General features: G+C 30.1%; 1 protein-coding gene and 1 long non-coding RNA gene across 5 annotated transcripts in view; one reads left to right on the top strand and one right to left on the bottom strand.

Annotated features, from left to right (window-relative positions):
* LOC114124925 (uncharacterized) overlaps positions 1-22067 on the bottom strand; it is a 140076-nt gene that overhangs the window by 23398 nt on the left and 94611 nt on the right. For all 3 annotated transcript variants that reach the window (XM_050202186.1, XM_050202187.1, XM_050202188.1), the window contains exon 3: positions 14064-14221. In XM_050202186.1, coding sequence (XP_050058143.1) covers positions 14064-14221 — 158 coding nt within the window. The remainder of the gene's footprint in view (positions 1-14063; positions 14222-22067) is intronic.
* On the top strand, positions 1320-3277 carry LOC126550491 (uncharacterized). 2 transcript variants are annotated; one of them, XR_007604606.1, is made up of 4 exons: positions 1320-1400; positions 1476-1545; positions 1615-1732; positions 3187-3277. It is a non-coding gene; the product is annotated as an uncharacterized LOC126550491 (long non-coding RNA). The 2 variants fall into 2 exon arrangements; XR_007604607.1 differs by having other exon boundaries at positions 1476-1549.

Below are 22067 nucleotides of genomic sequence, written 5' to 3'. Positions count from 1 at the left end.
TTACGGAAATCACGTTCTATTGGATTTTTCTTTTGAAGTTTTACTAAAAAAAAACTTCTTCTGTTAATCGCTTAAAGTCTATACAGTCTATATAAATTTATTATAACGATTATGAAATTATTGTTATGATATTTAGTGATATTAATACTATAATTAATTATTACTAAATTGAAAAGAGAGGAGAATACCATTCAATAAAAATTTCAAAAATTATTGAATAATCATTTTTTTTTATAATGAATTGATATTTTTGAATAATATATTGTTAAGTCACTTACATAAATGAATGTGGTAAGTAATAAGTATTATACAGGCTCATCCTCAGACCACACACAAATCTCGGACGACCGTAAAACAAATACCTACTAATTAATAACTACACTGATTTATAAAATTAATAATTATATAACATAATATATTATTCATTTATACATATTATACGAGTGCGATAGAATTTATAGAGCCGAAAAAATCGAGAGCGTAAACGACGTCATAATATAATATATATATTATAATATTGGTGCTAACGAGTGCACGTACCCGTGTTAAATTATTATGTAGTTAACACGAGTAGAATGTTTATATAAATGATAAATCCTTAACGATCAGGCGCGAGCAGATTTCATTTTTTGCGTCTATTTAATTAGATACGCGAAATACATATTTTTTGTAATATACATTATACACCACAAATTATCCAGCCGACAAACGAAATGATAATATTATTTCTCCCTCTCTCTCCCTTCATCATTTGAAATAATATAATGTTCGCTGCGTATTGACGTTGACCCAAATCGCACGGACCGTTGCAGAATTCGAAATGAAAAAATTAATCGAGAAAAAAATATATATAGAATACCTTGTATTATTTATATTATTATCTATATTAGTGCAACACCTTCTAGTTCAATAATATTATCTATTTATAATGTGTTTTATACTGAGTGATGGTTATTATTTTTTAAATTTTTTACACAATTTGCGTGTACACGGACAACACGTTATAGTTGTTATTCTATACGGTTTTTAAATACATGTTATGATATATAATCATATTATAATCGCCAAATGAAACGGTCAATATTATTTACTATTTAATTTTGGAGACTGGAGTTCATTTCGAAGAAAAAATATACAAAAATTTAACTGACAAATTATGATATTATTACCTACAGTATATACTATGATTTAAAAATAATAACTTAAAAAATATATATAAAAATGTATAATAAAATATGTATTTCATTATTGTTGTTGTTTTTTTTTTAGAAACTTGTGTTAGTTCGTTCTTTATTATTACCGGTTGCAGTTACTATGTTATTCCTATAGTATACATACTTTGATTTTTTTTTAGTCTAGTCATAAAATAGTTTTATCTAACTGTCGGCGACAAAACCAAAGTGAGTACCTAAACAATGACAAAGCATAACTGCATATTATTATTATGTAATGGTATATTTCCATCACCACCACAGGAATAGAATTTACGGAACAGACGTTTGTCGTAATATTATTATTATTTTAATATTTACGGATCGACAGAAAGTAGGTATACCCATGGTACTTATATAACAATAATATTATAGATACTCATGGGTCTCGATTTTCTAAAAGTAGTGACCACCTGCAGCGAGAGCCCGCGACATCGTCATTATGTTTCCTGGGACAAGCATTACGAACGGAAAATACAGACGAAAAAAATTTACACCGTCCGAAGACATAATAATAATAAGTATAATATGCCTAACAACTGACGAGCGTTTATTATATATAGATAGGTAATAGTAGCTAGGCACGTCATACAACGGATACAAATTTTTATTACATTATTATTACGCATTTACGTAACTCGTTGGAACTGTTTTTGAACTACATCGTGGATAAGTATACATTATATATTACATTATACATATATATTACAATGAGCGTATTCTTTTCCCTTTATTTTTGTAAGGAGTATTATTATTACTTTATCCGCCCACCGCTTCGCCAGCTGCTTTATGACTAATTAACAGACCTGGTCGTCTTATAACAATCATATTTTAGCATTCCCGTATGTTCACAAACAGCAGCTAGCGCGAGAACGAATAGAAAACAATCGTGTCTATGCGAGATTTAATATTTTTTAGTATAAAAGATGTGGGGTTTTTATTATAATTATTATTATGAGTACTAACTGGGGCCGGATATTAATAAGTTAACATTGCCTATTAAGATAAAACTTTAAGTTAATTATCTCACTTATAACTTATTTATGAAATAATATTTTAATATTATAAGTTACTTCCTCGACAAAAAATATATAAGTACCTCTTATGAACGTGTTAAGTAACACAGAAGTTAATTTAAATATTATTGGTGTTTCAAATTATTCTAAAATTACAAAATAACTCTTTGATATATTATGAGCTATAAATCGTGAACTTGTATATCTACCTTTGATTCTCATTCATTTACGTATCCCTTGACTTCTTACCACTGCTCTATTTTATCAAAAAGTTAAAGGATTTCTAATGTTATATCATAGTTATTATAATATTACAACTTGAATTTATAATTAGACTTATATAGAAATTTGGGTTTATAAATTGTGTCATGTGCGATGAAACGCGTATGAAAACGTGAGTGTGTTCACTATTCACCATCTAGTGAATTAAATATGCCACCTAGAGAATAATGCGACTCGTCGACATACCTCTCTCTCACTCTTTCCAGATCTTCACTAGATTTATATGAAGAAAACGGCAACACTTATAATATTAAATAGTGTTGTATTAATTTATCGTCTCGTATCTTCGTCGTCGTAAGTGGCTCGCGGGAGCCTCCGGTCACACATATTATTATATTATATACACGCGTGAAACATTAAAAACTATCTAGACGAAATAAATCTGCACCGGGTAGGTTAAGACGTGGTTGATTTATTGCAGCGTTCTACAACGGGTGAAACGATCGAACCTGTTTCACAATTTATAGTATAAAATATAATACACGTAGACAACCCGTAGCGCAAACGTTTATAGATGATTCCACAATAATTATACCAATCGTATCACACGAATATTGTGATATGAACTCGTTGTTTATTATACCCTCACAATATGTGTTGACACTTTCCTCGTCTGCGTTCAACAAAATTAATTATATCTCATTGACATTAATGTAAACCAAATTTAATCATCCTAGAAAAGAACGAAACGCCGTCAAACGATAATCAAATGACACAAGTACAATGAAGGAAATTGTATATACAAATGTATTATATTATGAATCCGAGTGGTCAAAGTTTTCTTTCTACTCCATCAAGGCTAAACATCGGAAATGGACTTATAACTTAAATTTGAAGAATATTAACTTACAATTTTGTTTGAACTGTTTTGTGAGGGGATGGCTTCCACCTAAACTTCAACTGCTCCCCAAGGTGCACAGTTTTAACTTCTAAATTATTGAAACGGACTTACAATCATTTACAATTGAAATACTATAACTTACGATTTGCTTGAAGTAATTTGACCGTGATAGTGGCCAACTTAACAAATTCACTCAACCACTGTTTTTGCGGTTACGGATTTATTGCTTCGGTACGTTTGTGCATCATGACATTACTATATCGTAAATTTTTCTGTTCAGTTGGTCGTTTTTAGATTCGACGATTGTGAAAACACGAAACCGTCAGCCGGCGACACTGATCGTACCCACTACCCATAGGTATTGTTTTAATTAACACCAAACACGGACTGACAGGCCGAGATCGAGTTCTTTCACGCCGCCGTCACCGCTGTATGACGTACATAAAATTTAATGGGTACCTACACGCCGTATCATATCATTATTGTTATACACCGCAATACGCACAATGGACACGTGCTCTGCGGCAGAGATTGATGGCGATTAAAAATGTATAGCTGACTACCGCCAATATATTACACCGTCATATTATATATAATCGTGGTATATACAATTTGACTGCATTTTTTCTTTTACAAAGTCATGGGTAGTATTTTTTTTTCATCAATAGTACTCCATTCTGTTGCAGGGGAAAACATGATCTCAATTGCGACGTAGTTCGACGTGTTTTGTTTCGGAGGACGATATCGTTGTGATTCATAATATTTCTTCTATCCATTTATGTATATATAAAAATATAATAATAATACATGTTTATAGTATACAAACAAGGAACTATTCTTGCTGATGCCACTGATACGTGGGACGATCGTTGAAAAGGAAGTATAATAAACTATTACTATTATCACATTACATAAGAATACAATTATTATTAGGTACTGAAATACTATTATTATAAAAGCACAAAATTGCAATAACGTTTGAACGTACTATAGCGCGTGTATACTGAGGTTGTTCTTGTAAAATATGTAATACATGTATAAACGATTAAAAGAAATTATATTTTCTCTCGATCCCGAACAATGGAAATTGAATAAATCATAATAAACGCGTTTAATGTATGATATAATATTACATAAATAATACGTATTATATTGTTTTCGATGATCTATGTAATGCGTTTATAGTATTTATGGACATAAATGTATGTGTTATACTGGGTAATAGCTCACCCCCATTTTAGATTTTGAGCTAAATGATGAATACATTTTTCTTTAATAATGAATTTATTAAAAATTTGATTTTTTAGTTGGAATTTTTAAGTAAATTATTAGTATCTAATAAAATAAATATCTAAGAATATAAAAAATTAGATAAATAAAAAACATAATTTAAAAATTGATAGTGCATTTTGTGACATATGTACCATGAAGTCTTAAAAAAACTCGTCTTAGTTGTAGTAATGATCCTCGAAATTGCCGCAATCCCACAGTTAAAGATAAATGTTTTGAAAAAAATATTTTATATTTAATGCTCTCCTCCTATGTCATCGTATCTAAACGCTGCTAGTCCACTAATTTGTTAATTTACTACACGCCCGGGGTAAGGGAAATGCAATCGTTAATAGTGTGCATTATCATAATAAATTATGCAAATTAATGTTCGATAAGCCTAGCGTTTGTCGTCTAAAGCTAATATTATATTTTTAAATAGCCTAAGTTAAGCGGCTGACGTATTATTATTTTTACTTAGTCACGCAGTTATTTACACGTAGTTTTGGGCCGGATGTTTTTTTTTTTTTTTTTAATATAGTCATTAATTTATTTATTATACATAATATACTGCATCTTGCTAAGATTTTTATCGAAGAATACGCGTTTGTTCGCAGGATTTGCTGCTGCATTAGTTATACCGCTGTTAAATGTATAAGTATAATAATAAATAAAAGCCCCGCCGGGCTCTTTCGTTTTTTTTTTCAAAATTCATTCTTCGAGTGGCCCGAGTACGAATAATAAACACGTGTACGGTGTCCATTTCACTATAAAATGCCTAGATATATTATGAAATAGTAATAATAATAAATATAGATGTTTTAATCTCCGTAACGTTTTTATAGGTACAAGCGATAATAATAATAACTTGTGATACACAAAAACCAAAACGCGTAAATTGGTATATACCTATTATATTATAATACAGAGTGATTATACTATTAAACATTTTTTTTTGTGGTGATAAAAGACAAATATCGATGAAATGCTTAAATACTTTTTATCACACTTTAAGTATATCTAAGTTAATTCGAGCAAAGAGGTGTTTCAATGCCTGATGACCAAACACTTCTACATCGAATGAATCATCAAAATTTTCTAATTCATGAATTATGAAAAATATTTAAAGTATAATAAGTCAACGAAAATCCACTATTATGGAAAGTTAGGTATACACGAATTTGAAGTTAAGTATAAAAATAAAAATAATGGTACTTTTCTGTCATCTTGTATACAACTGTTATCACATCATTGGATGATTCACTGTTCTGTATTACGCGACCCATCATTGTTCATAGCACCCCAATAAAGAGTTTTTAATGACAACCCTCGGGCCGTGGTCACTGTTGCAAAGTATCTAATTTTAGATAATGTTCTCGTACATCATCCACGTGAATAAACTACTAGGTATACAGATACAGAAATTCAAGTACCTACCTACAAATAATAATGTATATATAATGCTTCAACCACCAAACAGTGATGTATAATATATCCTCATTTCAACCTACATGCTTTAAACAAGAACCAAAAAATTATATAAATTATAAAATATAAATGAAAAAAAAAATATGAGTTTTTGTTATTCTTGTACGACATATATTATGTTTTATTAATGTACTAGTAGTCTATGCCATCTACTCGCTTAGTTCACAACATTCTGTCATCCCAACCATCCCTCTGACCCTTTGGATGCTTAGATTCTAAAACTAAAATATATATCATGTCAATTACATTATGTGGAAAATAAAATATACAATTATTTTTATAAAATAGACAAATTATTAAATTTTTCAGCATACCCAAATCAAATAGACAATAATTATATTGTCTATATGAATTGCGACAAACCAACACAATACTCGCAAGTTCCGTGGGTTATATAAAATGTGTCGGAGTATGTACCTAACGCGCGTATTTATCTCTTACACGTTTGCGCAGAAAAAAATGGATAATATTTATAATAAAATATTATAAATATGCACGATAAAGCATCAACCACCATCCACCATTGCCCCTCAAGCCTCCGTGCCATTTTCCACCAACACTCGGCAGATAGGTACACCAATATCTGTTTTTATATCTCAACCGTCCACTGCTGTGTAGCATAATATGTTTGACATTACGATAACATTTTTATAATATAATACAATATTATTAAAAAAAATGCGCGTGTAAGGTGTATAATATTATACACGACGACGCCGCAAGCTTCGTTTCGCGTTCGATTTCATTACAATGATGCGAATAATAATAATATGATAATAGTGTTATTAAATTATTATCACGGACCTGACTGGACCCGATCCGACCGGACTGACCGGATTCGAAAGAAGGTGACATTGGGTCTTTTTTCTATACCTTCTTCCTCCTCACCATCATTTGACTTCACCACGCACGATCTATCCTTATATCATGAAATAATATAACATGTATATTGTATACATACATGTAGATATACATCTAATACAATACTTAGGATCGAAATGATTATATCTTTTTATTTTATTTTGGTCAAAAGTTGAATAAATTTGATTTTGATTTATCTTAGGTCACCAAATGGTGGGCAATGGACGAACTTTATCTGGCCCGTATAGAAATAATGACGTTTTCAGTTGTTAATTCGATGAAGTTTTATTACTTTATTTTTATTTTTATTTACTTTCTTTAAAGAAATTCCTTGTATAGGTTATTTAATATTGATGTTCTCTAAAATGTTCCTAAATTTCTAAAAATATAAATATATTAATTAATGACTCCTGTTGTATAGCACTATACATTATGTTTATATATTTTTATTTAGTCATTGATTTAGTAAAATTCTTTATTGCATTTTTAATTTGAATTCGATAACGGTAACAATACTTTGTATGATTAGGAACAATTGAAACGAATTAAATAATAATTTATCAAAGATCATTTTTTTATAGGCTTAAATTTATTTGAATTTTAAAACATTAAAATCCACTTCTACATTATAATGTTATCATTGATTTACGATTATTTTAGTTAATATCGATTGTATAATATTATAATATGCGTTATACACCGTCACAAATAATGGCTATACGTAGGTTATTTTATAGTCGAGATACACGTAAACAAATTTATTTCATTTGACCACGAATCGAAAACATTTTTGAATCATTATTATTATTATCGAATCGACTGCTATATCTATTATATTAAAAAAATTTAATTAAACGTGTAATTCGACAGTTCGATGCAAGGATTTTTGTTTTTTTTAGCCAAACCGGTTTTATGCTCGGGTTTCAAAAATATAATACAATATATTATCTGCATAGAATATGTTGATATACAAGAAACGTAGTGTTATAATAGCATAGCAACAGCTTTTCAAAAAAAAAAAAAGAAAATATAGTGACCTCAAATATACCTATATATATAAGTATTAAAGTATATTATACATATGTATCATAATAACAAAAGAATAATAACATAATGTACATATTAGTAAACATAATATTATTTCATTTGATTGTCGGAAAAATTCAACTAGTACAATAGATTATACGATAAAAATAATAGACATAACAATTAAATGTTCAAATTTTAATTTTGATATACATATACATTTAAATAAAAAAATTATCCTTTTAATAATATAATGTATAAAAGAAAGGTTATCATTTGAAAATAGAAGTTTGTATTTCCATAATACACCAGTTCTAAGTAATACAATAAAATATAAATACATTATTAAATTATTGAAGAAGAAAGAGAGGGTGAGAAGTTATTTTTTAATTATCCTGTATATATATATATATATATATATTGAAACGGAAAACTATTTAATTTCAAAGTAATACCTACGTTTACACTTCTTGTTAAAAAAACATATTAAATTAAAATTGCATTAAACACGTTTATGGTGCTATTAATTATCGTTATACCACTCATAGATTTACGTTGTACATAATACTATTATACTGTGCATATTTCGAATGTCTCATGCAAGACCAATGAACTAAACAATTTCAATAAACCAACGACAAACGCTTTAAAAAAATAATAATAATAACAATAATGACAGATCCATAAATTTCAGTGTGTTCACTGATCACCGATCGTAATATATAAATATTATAATATGCAGTAAATATAGCGTTCAACTTGCATGTCGAAACCACACGCGCAAACCGAATGGTATAGTTATGCTTCGATAATTCGCCCGTCATTTCGACCCAAAATAACACCAAGGAAATGTCAACTAAGAATACAATAATAATAATATAATGTAGTTTTTGTTACATAAATCACGAAATCATAACACACCGATACAGTGTACAATCATAGTCGTGTTGTTTTCCATAAATTAAACACATAATAATAATAAAAAAAAAAATCCTAATATAAGGTAGTTAAATGGTTTTAGTTGTCGTATTTCTTTCTAGTAAGCCGCAATAGTAATACATAATATGAATTGTATTATTATTATATTATTTTGCAAGACGGAATCTACACACAAGCATGCGTTGTTCACAAACACAGCTGGTAAACCTGCATGCGGTGTTCAGAGGAGACATTTACACTATAATTTAAAACGATATTACGTGGTCGCATTTGAAACAATAGATTTATTCATTATAATATATATATATATGAATAATAATAAACAATACGTTTATTTAAATATACCTATGATATATTATGCGTATATTAATAGGGAATCTCAACATATTCGTACATACCAAAATATTTGAACACAAAATAATTTTAATTTTAGTACATTAACTAAATTATCTGTATAAAACACCTTTAGTAACTACTTTAAGAAATATAATATATTCGCGAATTGTCGTGAATTATATTACTAATTATTCCGATAAAAGAACAATTTTTTGCGTTTTTAAATTTAGAGTACAATCTAATAACAATATAGTATAATATCATAACACCCTTTTTAATGTATGAAAAACTGACATTTTTACATCTGCATCGCACGTAGACGCAACAATCCGATATTATTGTGTAACGGCGTGGCGGCAAATTTATGTTCAAGTGTCGTGCAGTCGTGCCCAGACTAAAAAAAATGTATAATAACAATTGCGTACACGAATTCTCGTTCTAATTAAGAAATCGCAAAGAACTGTGGAAAAAAATATGGTATCTACCTATTATATTATACCACCCAACAACGATTTAGTCGGTTGACCTGACGAGGCAAATAAGAAGCAAAAAACGAATAACCGACGATTTATATATATATTATGTATAATACAGTATAATCGTGTTCTGTACTTTGATCGAAGTATTCGCAATTTATTTTTTTCATAATAACGATAAAAGGTTTTTAGCGATTAGTAAGACACGCAAAGATATGATTCAAATTTATTATTATACTCGTTGTCCCTGCAACCGCATAAGCAGTATCTGTAGGTGGGTATATTATAATATATTACATTGTATCATAATTGGGTGTATTATAAATTATATGTCATAACTCATAATATAAACGAGAATGCATATAGTTTGAAGATTAATAAAATTTTTATTTCTAATAGATATTTTTCCAGACGAGAAGAATAAAATATAACGACTGCTACATACAAAGTTAGTGGACTGGCGTGTTTTTGACCAAAAACAAAAAAAAATTATGTTTTTGCGAAGGTTTGGATAATGATTTGTAGATATATTACAATTATACCTATGGCTTGTACTTTATAGTATCCGTCATCTCGTCGTGGGCACCCCCAACGCAGGTACCTATACATATAATATTATAACCCACGTTTTCCAAATGAAGATACGTACATAACAATATGACATTGAGCTTCAGCTGGAATAACCATCCCGTGGAAAACTATTTAAAACATATTATAGTACCGCGACAGCAATTCATTGTTATGACCATATATAATATAATATAATGTTTCGATGACGACAACTTAACAATTTGATAATATTATTATACTACGATTAAAGTTGCCTCGGAGACTTAAACGCTAGAAGCTATGGGCGAGTTTAGTGTCCTTGGCATTCGACTGTTAAGCTGTCGGAACGGGCGCTAAAGAATTTTTATACGTTTTTAAAGACTCCAGCAAATGGTTTTCGATTCGAGTACGCCCCACGATACCATAAAGCGTATTCGGCGTGACGACGACAACGACTCAATATATTATAATGTCTACTCGGAAATATACATATACATATTATATATCACATATAAACAGCAGCGACCTTACACATATAACATATTATTAAACGAATATTTATTATTAGTTTAAAATATACTGTATCACTACAATAAAATAAATATATACTAACTGTATAACCCGACTGACTTCATCCCCTAAAAAATGAAAAAATATAAATACGTCACTATTAAGAACTAGGTATATCTCAGATCTTATAAGTACTTTATAGCTCACAGGAAATTCAAGTATCGGTGCACCTCGCTTTGGGAACTGACTGGATCAAGGTGACATATCTACCTCTAGTGAATTTGATTGTATACTTGGTTAAACTATTCTCTACATTTTCCTAATATCTCTAAGAAGTATAACAAATTCTCTAAAATCAATTTGTATATTTACTATTTAGATAATATTACACATATTGCGACTACAATAATAATGTGTGTTATTTATATTACATATTATATTATTTTGTTTTGAAATCGTTACGTCACACAACCGACGCTATAAATCTTTTGCAGTCTTTGGATAATATAGGTGTACATATTATTATACATATTAATATATATGTATATTATAGCGCGCGACTGGTTTCAAAATCTATTTTTCGCATCTCAAAAAGTTCTCATAGGTCGCGCGCCCGCCGCGCGAACTCGTTCGTCGGCAACGCCGCCGCAGACGACAATAAATATTCAGCTATTGGCCTGCACTCTATTGTGAGCTTATAGATTATAAAGAGATTTACGATTTACGCACACATACATAATATTATATGCACGTGTGTGTACCCGGTTCACGCCATCTACGTATACGCGTATACTTGCGGACATACGTATGTGTCTTATACGTGTAGAAAAGAGTCCGGGTATAAATTGTCGCGATTCAAACAACCACTGTGGTTTCGTTATCGGCGCAGTAATAATAATTGAGTTGAATTGGAAAGCGCGCGCTAGAGCGTGTGTGCACGTGTGTAGCAAGCGTATAAGGAAACAGATGAACACGAGAAGGGCGATGTGGAGGTAGTGGTGGCGGCGATTGTGATGGCGGGATAGTGGTGGTAGTGGTGGAGGAGGAAAAACAAATTGTGTACATATGGCCGAGAGAGTTCACTGACTTGCGGGAAGAGAATTCCAAAACCAGAAACGTTTCTTAGAAAATATATATACATAATATATATAATATATATGAGTATATAATTTACAAATGCTAATTCAACTGCAATAATTGGGAGCCCGACTTAATATCGATGATATATAATATTATATTAGATTCGGATTTTACGTAATTATAAAAATATTTTAATTTTTGTAACATCGCCAAAAATGTATATGGAAAATGATTTTTTTTCGTTTAAATAAAAATTTGTTGTCATATTATATTATCACAATTGAGTGTTTGGTTAAAAAGTACTGTATTCGTTATTGAAGCGATTCAACAATTCTCGTCGAATGAAAAAATACACGATTTTGATAATTTCCATAATATTATAAGACACACATAATACATAGAAGGCAGCTTATAATACACCTAAGCCGAAACCTCGCGGGCTTATATAATAATATTATGCGCGGAAAAAATAGCAATGTAGACTTTTTAATACACACCCTGCATGATGTTTTTATCTTTAAGATTGAATTTATACGGGAATAAAGTAAAAGACGAATAATATTATTAGAAACCTACATTTTATATATAATTATGTTAATCATCTATCTCCTTCCTTCAGCATTCAGAATTGGACAAATTCATATAATAGTATACAAGTTTTTGAAAATTTAATATCATTATTATAATTATCATTAAACGTCATGTAGGTGTCTCCGAAAAATAATGAATAAAAACAAATTAGCGTCTAGTAGAATGATAAATATACATAATATAATTATATTATAATATGCTATAATTATTATTATCGTAATGTCGCGTAGGTTCAACCGATTAATGATGAACCTTTTACGAGACACAATAATAATGTAATTATTATGATATTACCCATAATAATATATAGAAATGTTTGCCATCGAAACTGATTAATGTCTATAATGTGACCATTATATTATATTAAACAATATACCAGAGAAAATTGTTGTGAATTATACGGTATGTACATATGCATCCTTAACTTCGATTTGTGAGTATAAATTTTCCGAAAACTCATTCTTTAAACAATATATAGGTACCTAAGTAGTAGGTGGTACCCAACACTTAATAACATTATTAAAGTACGCCATGCAGCACGTTTGCGTTTATTCTATTTTGTAAGGTCACCGCTTTGGTTTATCGTATTAATTTGATAATAATAACATTATTATTGTACTTTCGCGCTCTCGTATGACTTATAATCAAATGCTAATTATTTCAATAATAAATAAAACTAAGTGTTTTATATTAAAAAAACGCATATTAACAAACATTAATCACTTTATACGAATAAATCAGCAAAACATGTAGATATAGTGATACAGGTGGTTTATTAATAATTATAATAATAAGTCTTGACAAATTATAATAATTATCATCTCATTATATTACTGTAGGTGTATGGAACTTATAAACAGTTTATAGTGTATAATAGGGCAAGTAGTGAAAATTGGTAATTTTGTGGGACTTTAAATAAAAGATAACCCCTCTTTCAAACCCTTCAGAAATTCCGATTTTTTTGTATAATACTATACATAACAATAACTGTATAAAATGTTTCTTTAGAGACCCGAAAGTATATTTTGTTTAATTTAACACGATATATTAAAAAAATAATAAAAATGTTATGATAACAATGTTTGGTTTGCTAGCAGTGGTCCCACATCAGTGCCATTATTATCTGTCATAAGTTTCACAATTATTCATCTATACTTTATAGAAATATTAGATTTTTGCGGGAATAAGAACGCTATTGCAGCTGAACAAACGGAGCATATTATACATTATATTATTGTGTACTATTATGCCACCAGAATTTCACACGAAATAATTTTTTTTTGTTATCAGTCTTATGTGAAAGTTTCATGTCTCAATAGTAAAACGTATTATGTCTGTAATTTTCTGGGTTAATCTTCTAGGTATAGTATTCATTCCCTCGTAAAATGATTAGGTCAATAAATGTATGTACAATGCAAAACCCTTGACCCTATGAGACTTTTCACAATCTCGTTTGAACATTTTTTTTTTGGATTGTCTATATTATGTTATATAATAAATATATACGATGCTTATACCACCAAAAACTTATAATAATTTGTGTTTACTGTTAGGTACATAATACAATCGATTATTTAATTATTATTACCTGTATCCATCGAATCCTTCGTCGGACCCGTTCACCGTGAGTATCGGCGCACGGGCGTAAGCTTTGGCCACTCGACGGTTCCTTTCGAGCACTATGACTTTGGCCCAAATTTCGTCATCAATTTGCGTCCATTTATCCAAAACTTCCTGAATGTGATCCTAAGAATAAAAAACAAAATAATAAATAAATAAATAGTGAAAACATAATATACTATAATAATTTAAATGTATGTATTACTACATTAGCCTACAATACGAAAGAATGCTAAATGTTAATATTAATATTTCTTTCAAATACTTTAAATATTCATTGCAAAAAAAAAAAATTGTTTATTTCAGAAGATCGATGTTTTGATAAAATATTATATTTAAATAATAATAATTCGACCGGAAACCAATTTAGATAATAAATGGATAGTTTAAAACTTTCGGAAAGGTTATGTATGACTAAAAAATAGAGTTCTTTGTAAGTTATATTATATCATATTATTCAGAAATAAAATATCAAAACGGTTTGTTACATTACATAGGTAACTATATATCAATAACGAGAGTGTAAAAAGTGTCTTGGTTGCTGTTTTTATTTAAGAAAATATAAAATACTGTACACAATAACACACATTAGTCGCACATAATGATAAATACAATTTAGGTGCCTTCCTACTGATATATAATATGTAAATATAGGAAAATAGGTGACATATACTATAGCTCCAAAGGTTATTATAATAATATACTATATTACACTATTATAGTCTGCGAATAAAAATAAAAATTACGTGGACAATAACAGATAGGTTTAAGACGCGTATAATATTATAATACTATATTGCAGTACGTATAATATTATATTATGTCGCACGTGTAGTTTTAACCGTGCAAAACCGCTCGGGCGTCACTAAATGCACATATAACATTAAAATCGTGGAGTGTACATGTATACGACTGCCAACGCACCCGATAGTTCGTATACACAAGGACTTTCAATATGTATAGCTTAAACTGCATAAAGGTTAATTTTTTTATGCTATTTAAATTTAACTTAACTAATCGGTAAATATGAAATTGTAAAACATCCAAATTGTAATAACTTGAGTTTTTCCGGTAAAATTGAAAAACAATACGTTAAGTTACCTTCATTTTTAACGAAATATTAAAAAAAAAAGTAATAATTAAAAACGATTAACTGATTTCTTTTTTTAACCGAGTTAAATGTTATACTTGTAATTGCTACAATTCACTATTAAATTATTAACTTATAACTTCACGTTTTTAATTTTGCAAGCTTTACCCATCCGGTAGCAAGCGCAAAACCAATTCGCTTTATTATTTTATAACACCCACCAAAAAAAATCGTTACACACGCATACCGTCCAACAGGAGCTAAATAATATCACGTACAAACAATCGATCACGATAAAATATCTATGATATTACACATGATATACAATGGTTAGAATATCGTATAATATATTATTATAATATTAATCGTAATGTATACTATGCGGCCGGAGATTTCCGCACACACACCGTAATAATTCCGCAAGTGCAATAATATTAACTTAGCGGCGGCAACGCCCTAAATCAAATCCTCGTGCGCGTGTTACATAAAAATATGTACAGCAAAAAAAAAACACGATTTTTCCTCGACGACCTTGACGGTCGCGACTACCTCGGGAACCGTGCGAGATGGAGTGTGTGAGAGAAAAAGAGTAAAAAAAAAAAAAAGCGAAACCGCGCAAAGTAATATAATATATTATATAGTAATATATATATATTAATATTATATAAATAGAGTCGTGGCAGGCGGGCTAACCCCCGGGGGTCTGTTTCGCGAGATCCGTTCGGGCGTGGTACCGCAGCCGCCGACGACCTTGCCCCGCCGATCACCGCTCTGATTTAAATTATTATTATTAACTAGCATAATAATATGATATTAATGCACTACAATTTGGCCGATGGGTTATTTTTATTATATTATGGATTTCGGTTTTTTATATAATTTTTCGCGCTCTAGCTGCTCCCGTCACGTCATGTGTGTGTATATATAATATTATTATACGATTTGCGGCGCGAGATTTTAATTTGCATTTTAAGCGAGAGCTGCAAAACGCCTGGCCGTGAAGACAATTTTCGTTTCACGGTATTAGTGTTATTATCACGACGATATATTATAATAATACGCGAATATTCTTATTAATATTTATCAGTTTATCACGTATACCTATCGTATAGTGGTCGCGCGATACATATTATTATCAGTATTATTCTTATATTATGTATACGCGATTATAATTGCATTATTATGATGATCCAAAGCGCCGTGCAAAACGAATTATCGAAATTGAGATCCGTGTGCGGTTGCCGTATACACTTTACACATAATGCGTAAGAATAATAGGCGGGTGTGATTATTTTCTTTTCACAACAGAACTTTGATAGTCCCGACGAATCCGGAACACTAATCCAAGTATCATCCGGATTATAATTTGTACTCTGCAGAAGATTTTTCCAAGGCACTTAAATAATAACCAAGACATTTTGTTTCTCTCCAATAATGTTCTGAATAAAACCAATGTTTTTTTCTATATGTAATACTCTGAACTTATATTACAAAAAAAAAAAAAAAATGAAACCATTTTGAATAGAGTACACTACACGGTTCGGTAAGCGCTAGTAGGGAGAGACGCATATATTGATAAATTGTTTCTATACTCGTAGGCATACGTATTAAAAAGACAACTATTGCATAATTTTATATGTTATTGCTTATTATTATTTATTAATAATATGATATATAGGCAGACGGTGTACGTATAACGGGATTTATTTTACGATTATATTATTAAATTATGTTTTAGTCGTTGTCTCGTAGATGCGAAATATATTTCATTAAAATACGCCTACGCCTACGCCACAACTTCAGTATAGGTTTGAATATATATTATAATACACGCACTATAGGCCTACAATACTATATGAGCCGTTCAATTTTATAACGGATCGCGTTCTCTGATCGTAAGGCGCGGGATAAAAAACTCGAAGGTCTAAAATATACAGTATATTATTATAATAAAGGTAAAAATTGAAATCAGCCACGGCGGGTCATCGTCGATGGTGCATTTGCAAGCGTGTTACGCGTACACCGTATAATATAGACAACGATCACACGCCACAGTGTTCCTATATAAATACGATTGTATAAAGCACAGCTAATTCACGATCATACTACAATTATATTATGTCGTCGTTGTACCACCAGCGTAATAATGCAGTTAATGTAATGTATTATAATATAAGGTACCGCTCCGGGTCGCCGCCCCCGCAGCTTATACGATGTATAATACTCGCACGCGTAATACAAATTTATTATTATCGAGTTCGTGATATTTAAAATCCGGGCCGACTGCAACACGACCCGATTTCCGCCTAGCCACATAGACCTGTGGTTCTCAACCTTTTTAAAATACAAACCATCCCCAAATCATAAATATTTAATTCAATTTTTGTAACATCTAAAAATATTTTTCATACGTCTATCATCACGTCGCTTACGATACTAAATAATAATTAGTTATAGTGTCCCCAGATTTAAAATTGTTATAAGTCTTTACCGTGATTTTGTCTACGGTAAACTTCCGTTTTAAATTTTAGATTTCAAAGTACATAGCATCTGCTCATACACATTAAACAAAAACAACAAATCATGCCGTTTTTGACATACTTCTATAAGTATGTTATTAATGTAGGTATTATAGAATTTGCTATTATGAAATATGTTCTATGAATAATTTATTAAAATACTATACCTATACTATAGTTTTGAATATATTATAAACGAACTTTATATATCTTATATATAAGAGCATATTTACATGCATTTCTTAAAGTTTTTAAAGTCGTTAACTTATGCTAACAATATTTGTTATCATATGCTTTAACCACCATCGACGTCCGATTGCCTAACACACATAGAGATTGATGTCGTCGACGCGAACAGGACCCAATTCCGAGATACTTAGTATTTCATACCGCTGTCGCCTACCGTTTTATATCGGCATAAAATGATAATAATAATAATATATTAATATGTATAATATGTGTAATATTATCGTGATGCACCGTCCGTCGTACGACAGAATATGAAAACAAGTGTGATAATATTATGGATAAAATAATATGGCAATTTCCGTCCATCGACGTGCGCCGGTCGAAAACCGGTAACGCACTACGCGGCACGGTGCACACGTATGCGTATATGACCCACGAGTGAAAATCCGTTTAAAAAATGTGTTTGTATGTTAATGCACGACGGTCATTGGACCTAAGACCACGGCAGCAGTGGCAGTCGAATTTGTTTTCCATTCGTCAGGTGTCCGTTAGTCGAATGATACATGTTATTATTATCAATTATTTTTCGCATCGGTGTTCCTGTGCAATCCTTTTAAAATGTTTTAGGCGCAGACCACACCTCACACACAAGCCCGCACGTCCGATTAATAACCGATCGGAGTAAATTAAAAATTCCTACTTCGATCTCGTTAGGCGACATAATATTATACAATATATTATCATCGTCGTTAATTCAGAGAATCCCGTTAATAGCTGTTTATAGTCAGAGAATGCGCGTATCGCACCTATATTATTTTCCAGCCTTCCCGCGCAAAACGAAAATGTAAAATTCCGTCGTCGATAGTGAGTATATTACGCCAAAGTTCACCACCAAAATAACTTGATTTATGTATGAACGGAGATAATACATATTATTATTATTATAGTTGTTGGATTTCTCTAATGCAATTCTAAATTAATTAATGTCATTATTTTAAATGTTAACGCTCCGAAATCGGTTTTTCACACCGGTTATAAGCGAATTTTTCGGTGAAAACAAAAACCATTAGAAAACCCGACTGCGTATACTGTTCATATGTACCTATTTTATACAGAATAATGAATGAGTTTGGCCCCAAGGCACTATATCGCTTATTAAATAATAATTTATAATAAATTGTCGTTATGTAAAAAATATTATTATAATATATAATATTTGTATATATATGTATAAATATGAAGGCAATCGTACAAAATTGAAAATACTATTATAATATTATTTTCCAAAACAAAAATCGACCACAGATAAAGATCGAATACACGCCACTAACACCGTATGATATTGCGGGCAAACGAAATGATCTATGGAAGTACATTACCTGTGGCCGTATATAATTAATTTAATATTATATTACCGAATATTAAGAATTATATGTGTTTAAAATGTTTAAATATTATTATTTTCATACACAGGTAATCGCAAGGTGCCAATAAAATATTATTATAAATAATCATGATAATATTATACAATAACCTCTTTGAGAATATTATGAAAATGATGGCAAATAATATGTCAATTATAGTTTAAATATGTAAATAAGTAGGTATGTCTAATTATATGCAATTATTAGATGTCACTGTCCTTCGGATTAAAAGAGATAATTTTATTAGCATACATTCGTTTTATCGTTTTAAAAATATGTGAATATCAATTGCATCGAATGGTGTACAAAATAATTGCGATAGCAACATTTGAAAAAATCTCAAATAATAACTATTATTAGAATGAATGTTTATTTTTTTAAATTCTAGTTATACTTAAACTCTAATATTACACAATATATACACACACAAACGTAATTGATGCAAGTATTACCTGCTCTGGAACAAATATTATATAGAGATTATAATATTATGTATACTGTCTATGCGTGAGAATAAAAATCTGATCAACAAGAAAATATTACTTATTATATTATATTATTATGATCACGACGATGTTCTTTGGACATAGTTGAAGGATACAGATCCGAGATGATGATACGCATGCAATCTATCACAAACCATTTCCCAGATATAATAATAATAATATATATATATTATTAGTTAATCGTATTACGCTTACGTATACAACGTTTAGGCTACTTATAAGTTTCACAACGTGTCGGAGTGACAGATTGTACCTACTACCAAAATGTATATTTAATAATATTATATGTGTTATAAATTACAGGGTACGACGGGGCTATATTATAATATAATAGATGCATCAGCTAGAATATAATGATGATGCGTTGTAACTACATAACTACGTGCATTTTGGTGTACAGCAACAATGAAACGTCGTTATAATGACAAGGGTGACTACTATAGGGTACACGGAATGTTTCACCGTATAAGGTAAATCATTAATAAAATATTAAATTTAGTTATTATTTAAAAAATAAAATATAAATTAGCATAATTACTATACGCGTGACCCAAGTAGTGATCAAAAAATAATACTAATTAACTTATTAGTTATTTTCAACAGAATAAAATAATATTTTTCTCTCTATTAACTTCAAACTTGAGTAAAGTAAATACTATTATTGTTTGTTAACTACACTTTTAACGTTGACTTAATTTATAAGTTATTCAAGTTCATTACTCCCTTCCTAACTTACACTATTTTGATACTATTAAATGCGTAGGTAGGCATTCACTATATACTCGGATCATAATATTATCATATTATTATATCAACCTATATTAAAGAAAACGACAGTTGTTTTTATCTCTGATCGGATGAGGACCGAAATGAAAGTTGTATTCGGCCTTTCGATATCAACCATTCGTAGGTTATATATTGGCATATATTATTTTATGAAGTATTTACACACATATGTATATATTATGTGTACGGATGGCGAAACCTATCGATACACGTCATGTGTGAGTGACGTAATAATAATAATAACAATATCGTATAGCGATTTGGGATGACCGCAAACGTTTAATAATCGAGATATTGTATACATACTATATATATAGTATGAACAATTATTGAATAGATGATTGCGATACAATCGATATCAGCGCAGACAATAGTATCCGAAAGCGCCGCCGTGACATAGACTGCTTGAGAAATCTTGATAATATAGAGGAAACTCGGCTCATCGTCGATGTATGTGATTCAGTTTTCACGATCAACAAAATATTTTAAAACACTTATTACGTTTGGCAACTGAAATCGATATTTATAAATGTATAATAGGTATAATAAATATTTTATTATTTTGTACGGCATGTGTGGCGAAGTAGGTATATCGTATATACAACTAATATATACTAATATAAATGTGTCGTATATTATATACATACGAGTATTATAATATGTGTGTGCACTGTGCAGACGACAATGATAATTTACTATTGAAAACACAAATTTCATAGATCCATGCACATGCTATCCATAATATCGATTTAGAAGGAATTCTGATCACGCCTATAGAACCGTTTTGGCATAAAAAAAAATAATAATAATAATCGGTTTTCATCGTGGCGGCATTTGTTCATTATGCTTTATTTGATGATCGTATCATAATATTATACACACTTCCGCGGCAGCTCAAAGTATGCCACTCAAAAATCTCAGTGACAAAAAAAAAATATCTGACGTATATAATATTATATTACACTAATAGTCTATCAAAAACAGAAATTGAACCACTTTTAACAACAGACAATGCAGGTACAGACAACTGTGATATTTAAGTTTTCATCGAGTAATTGACCAGTACCGAAAGTAAATACATATATATATATAAATGTATATTAATGCTGAGATACATATATAAATTATACAATACAAAATTATAGTGTTCAACACAATTCGGATTATTGTTAAAATATTAAAATATCGTATAAATTACAATGGTTGATACGATGACTATCCACGTCCCATTATACATCATAAGAATAATATTAAATTTTATGCAAAGACGCGTGTCCTATATTTCACTATTCCGTGACAGCCGATATCGCAACTTACAATGATGACCGATTGAGTTGAGAGGGGCACTGAGTGCGCTACATACATGTGCCGCAGCGACGTGTCTGCGACACAAGTCGTCAGGTTTTGCTAATAAATAATAAAACGCGTTGAAGACTCAGAAAAATAATATTATGTAAT

Source organism: Aphis gossypii, chromosome 2 (genome assembly GCF_020184175.1).
Source record: "Aphis gossypii isolate Hap1 chromosome 2, ASM2018417v2, whole genome shotgun sequence".
Classification (NCBI taxonomy): Eukaryota; Metazoa; Arthropoda; class Insecta; order Hemiptera; family Aphididae; genus Aphis; species Aphis gossypii.
This window is presented reverse-complemented; position numbering and strand designations above follow the sequence as displayed.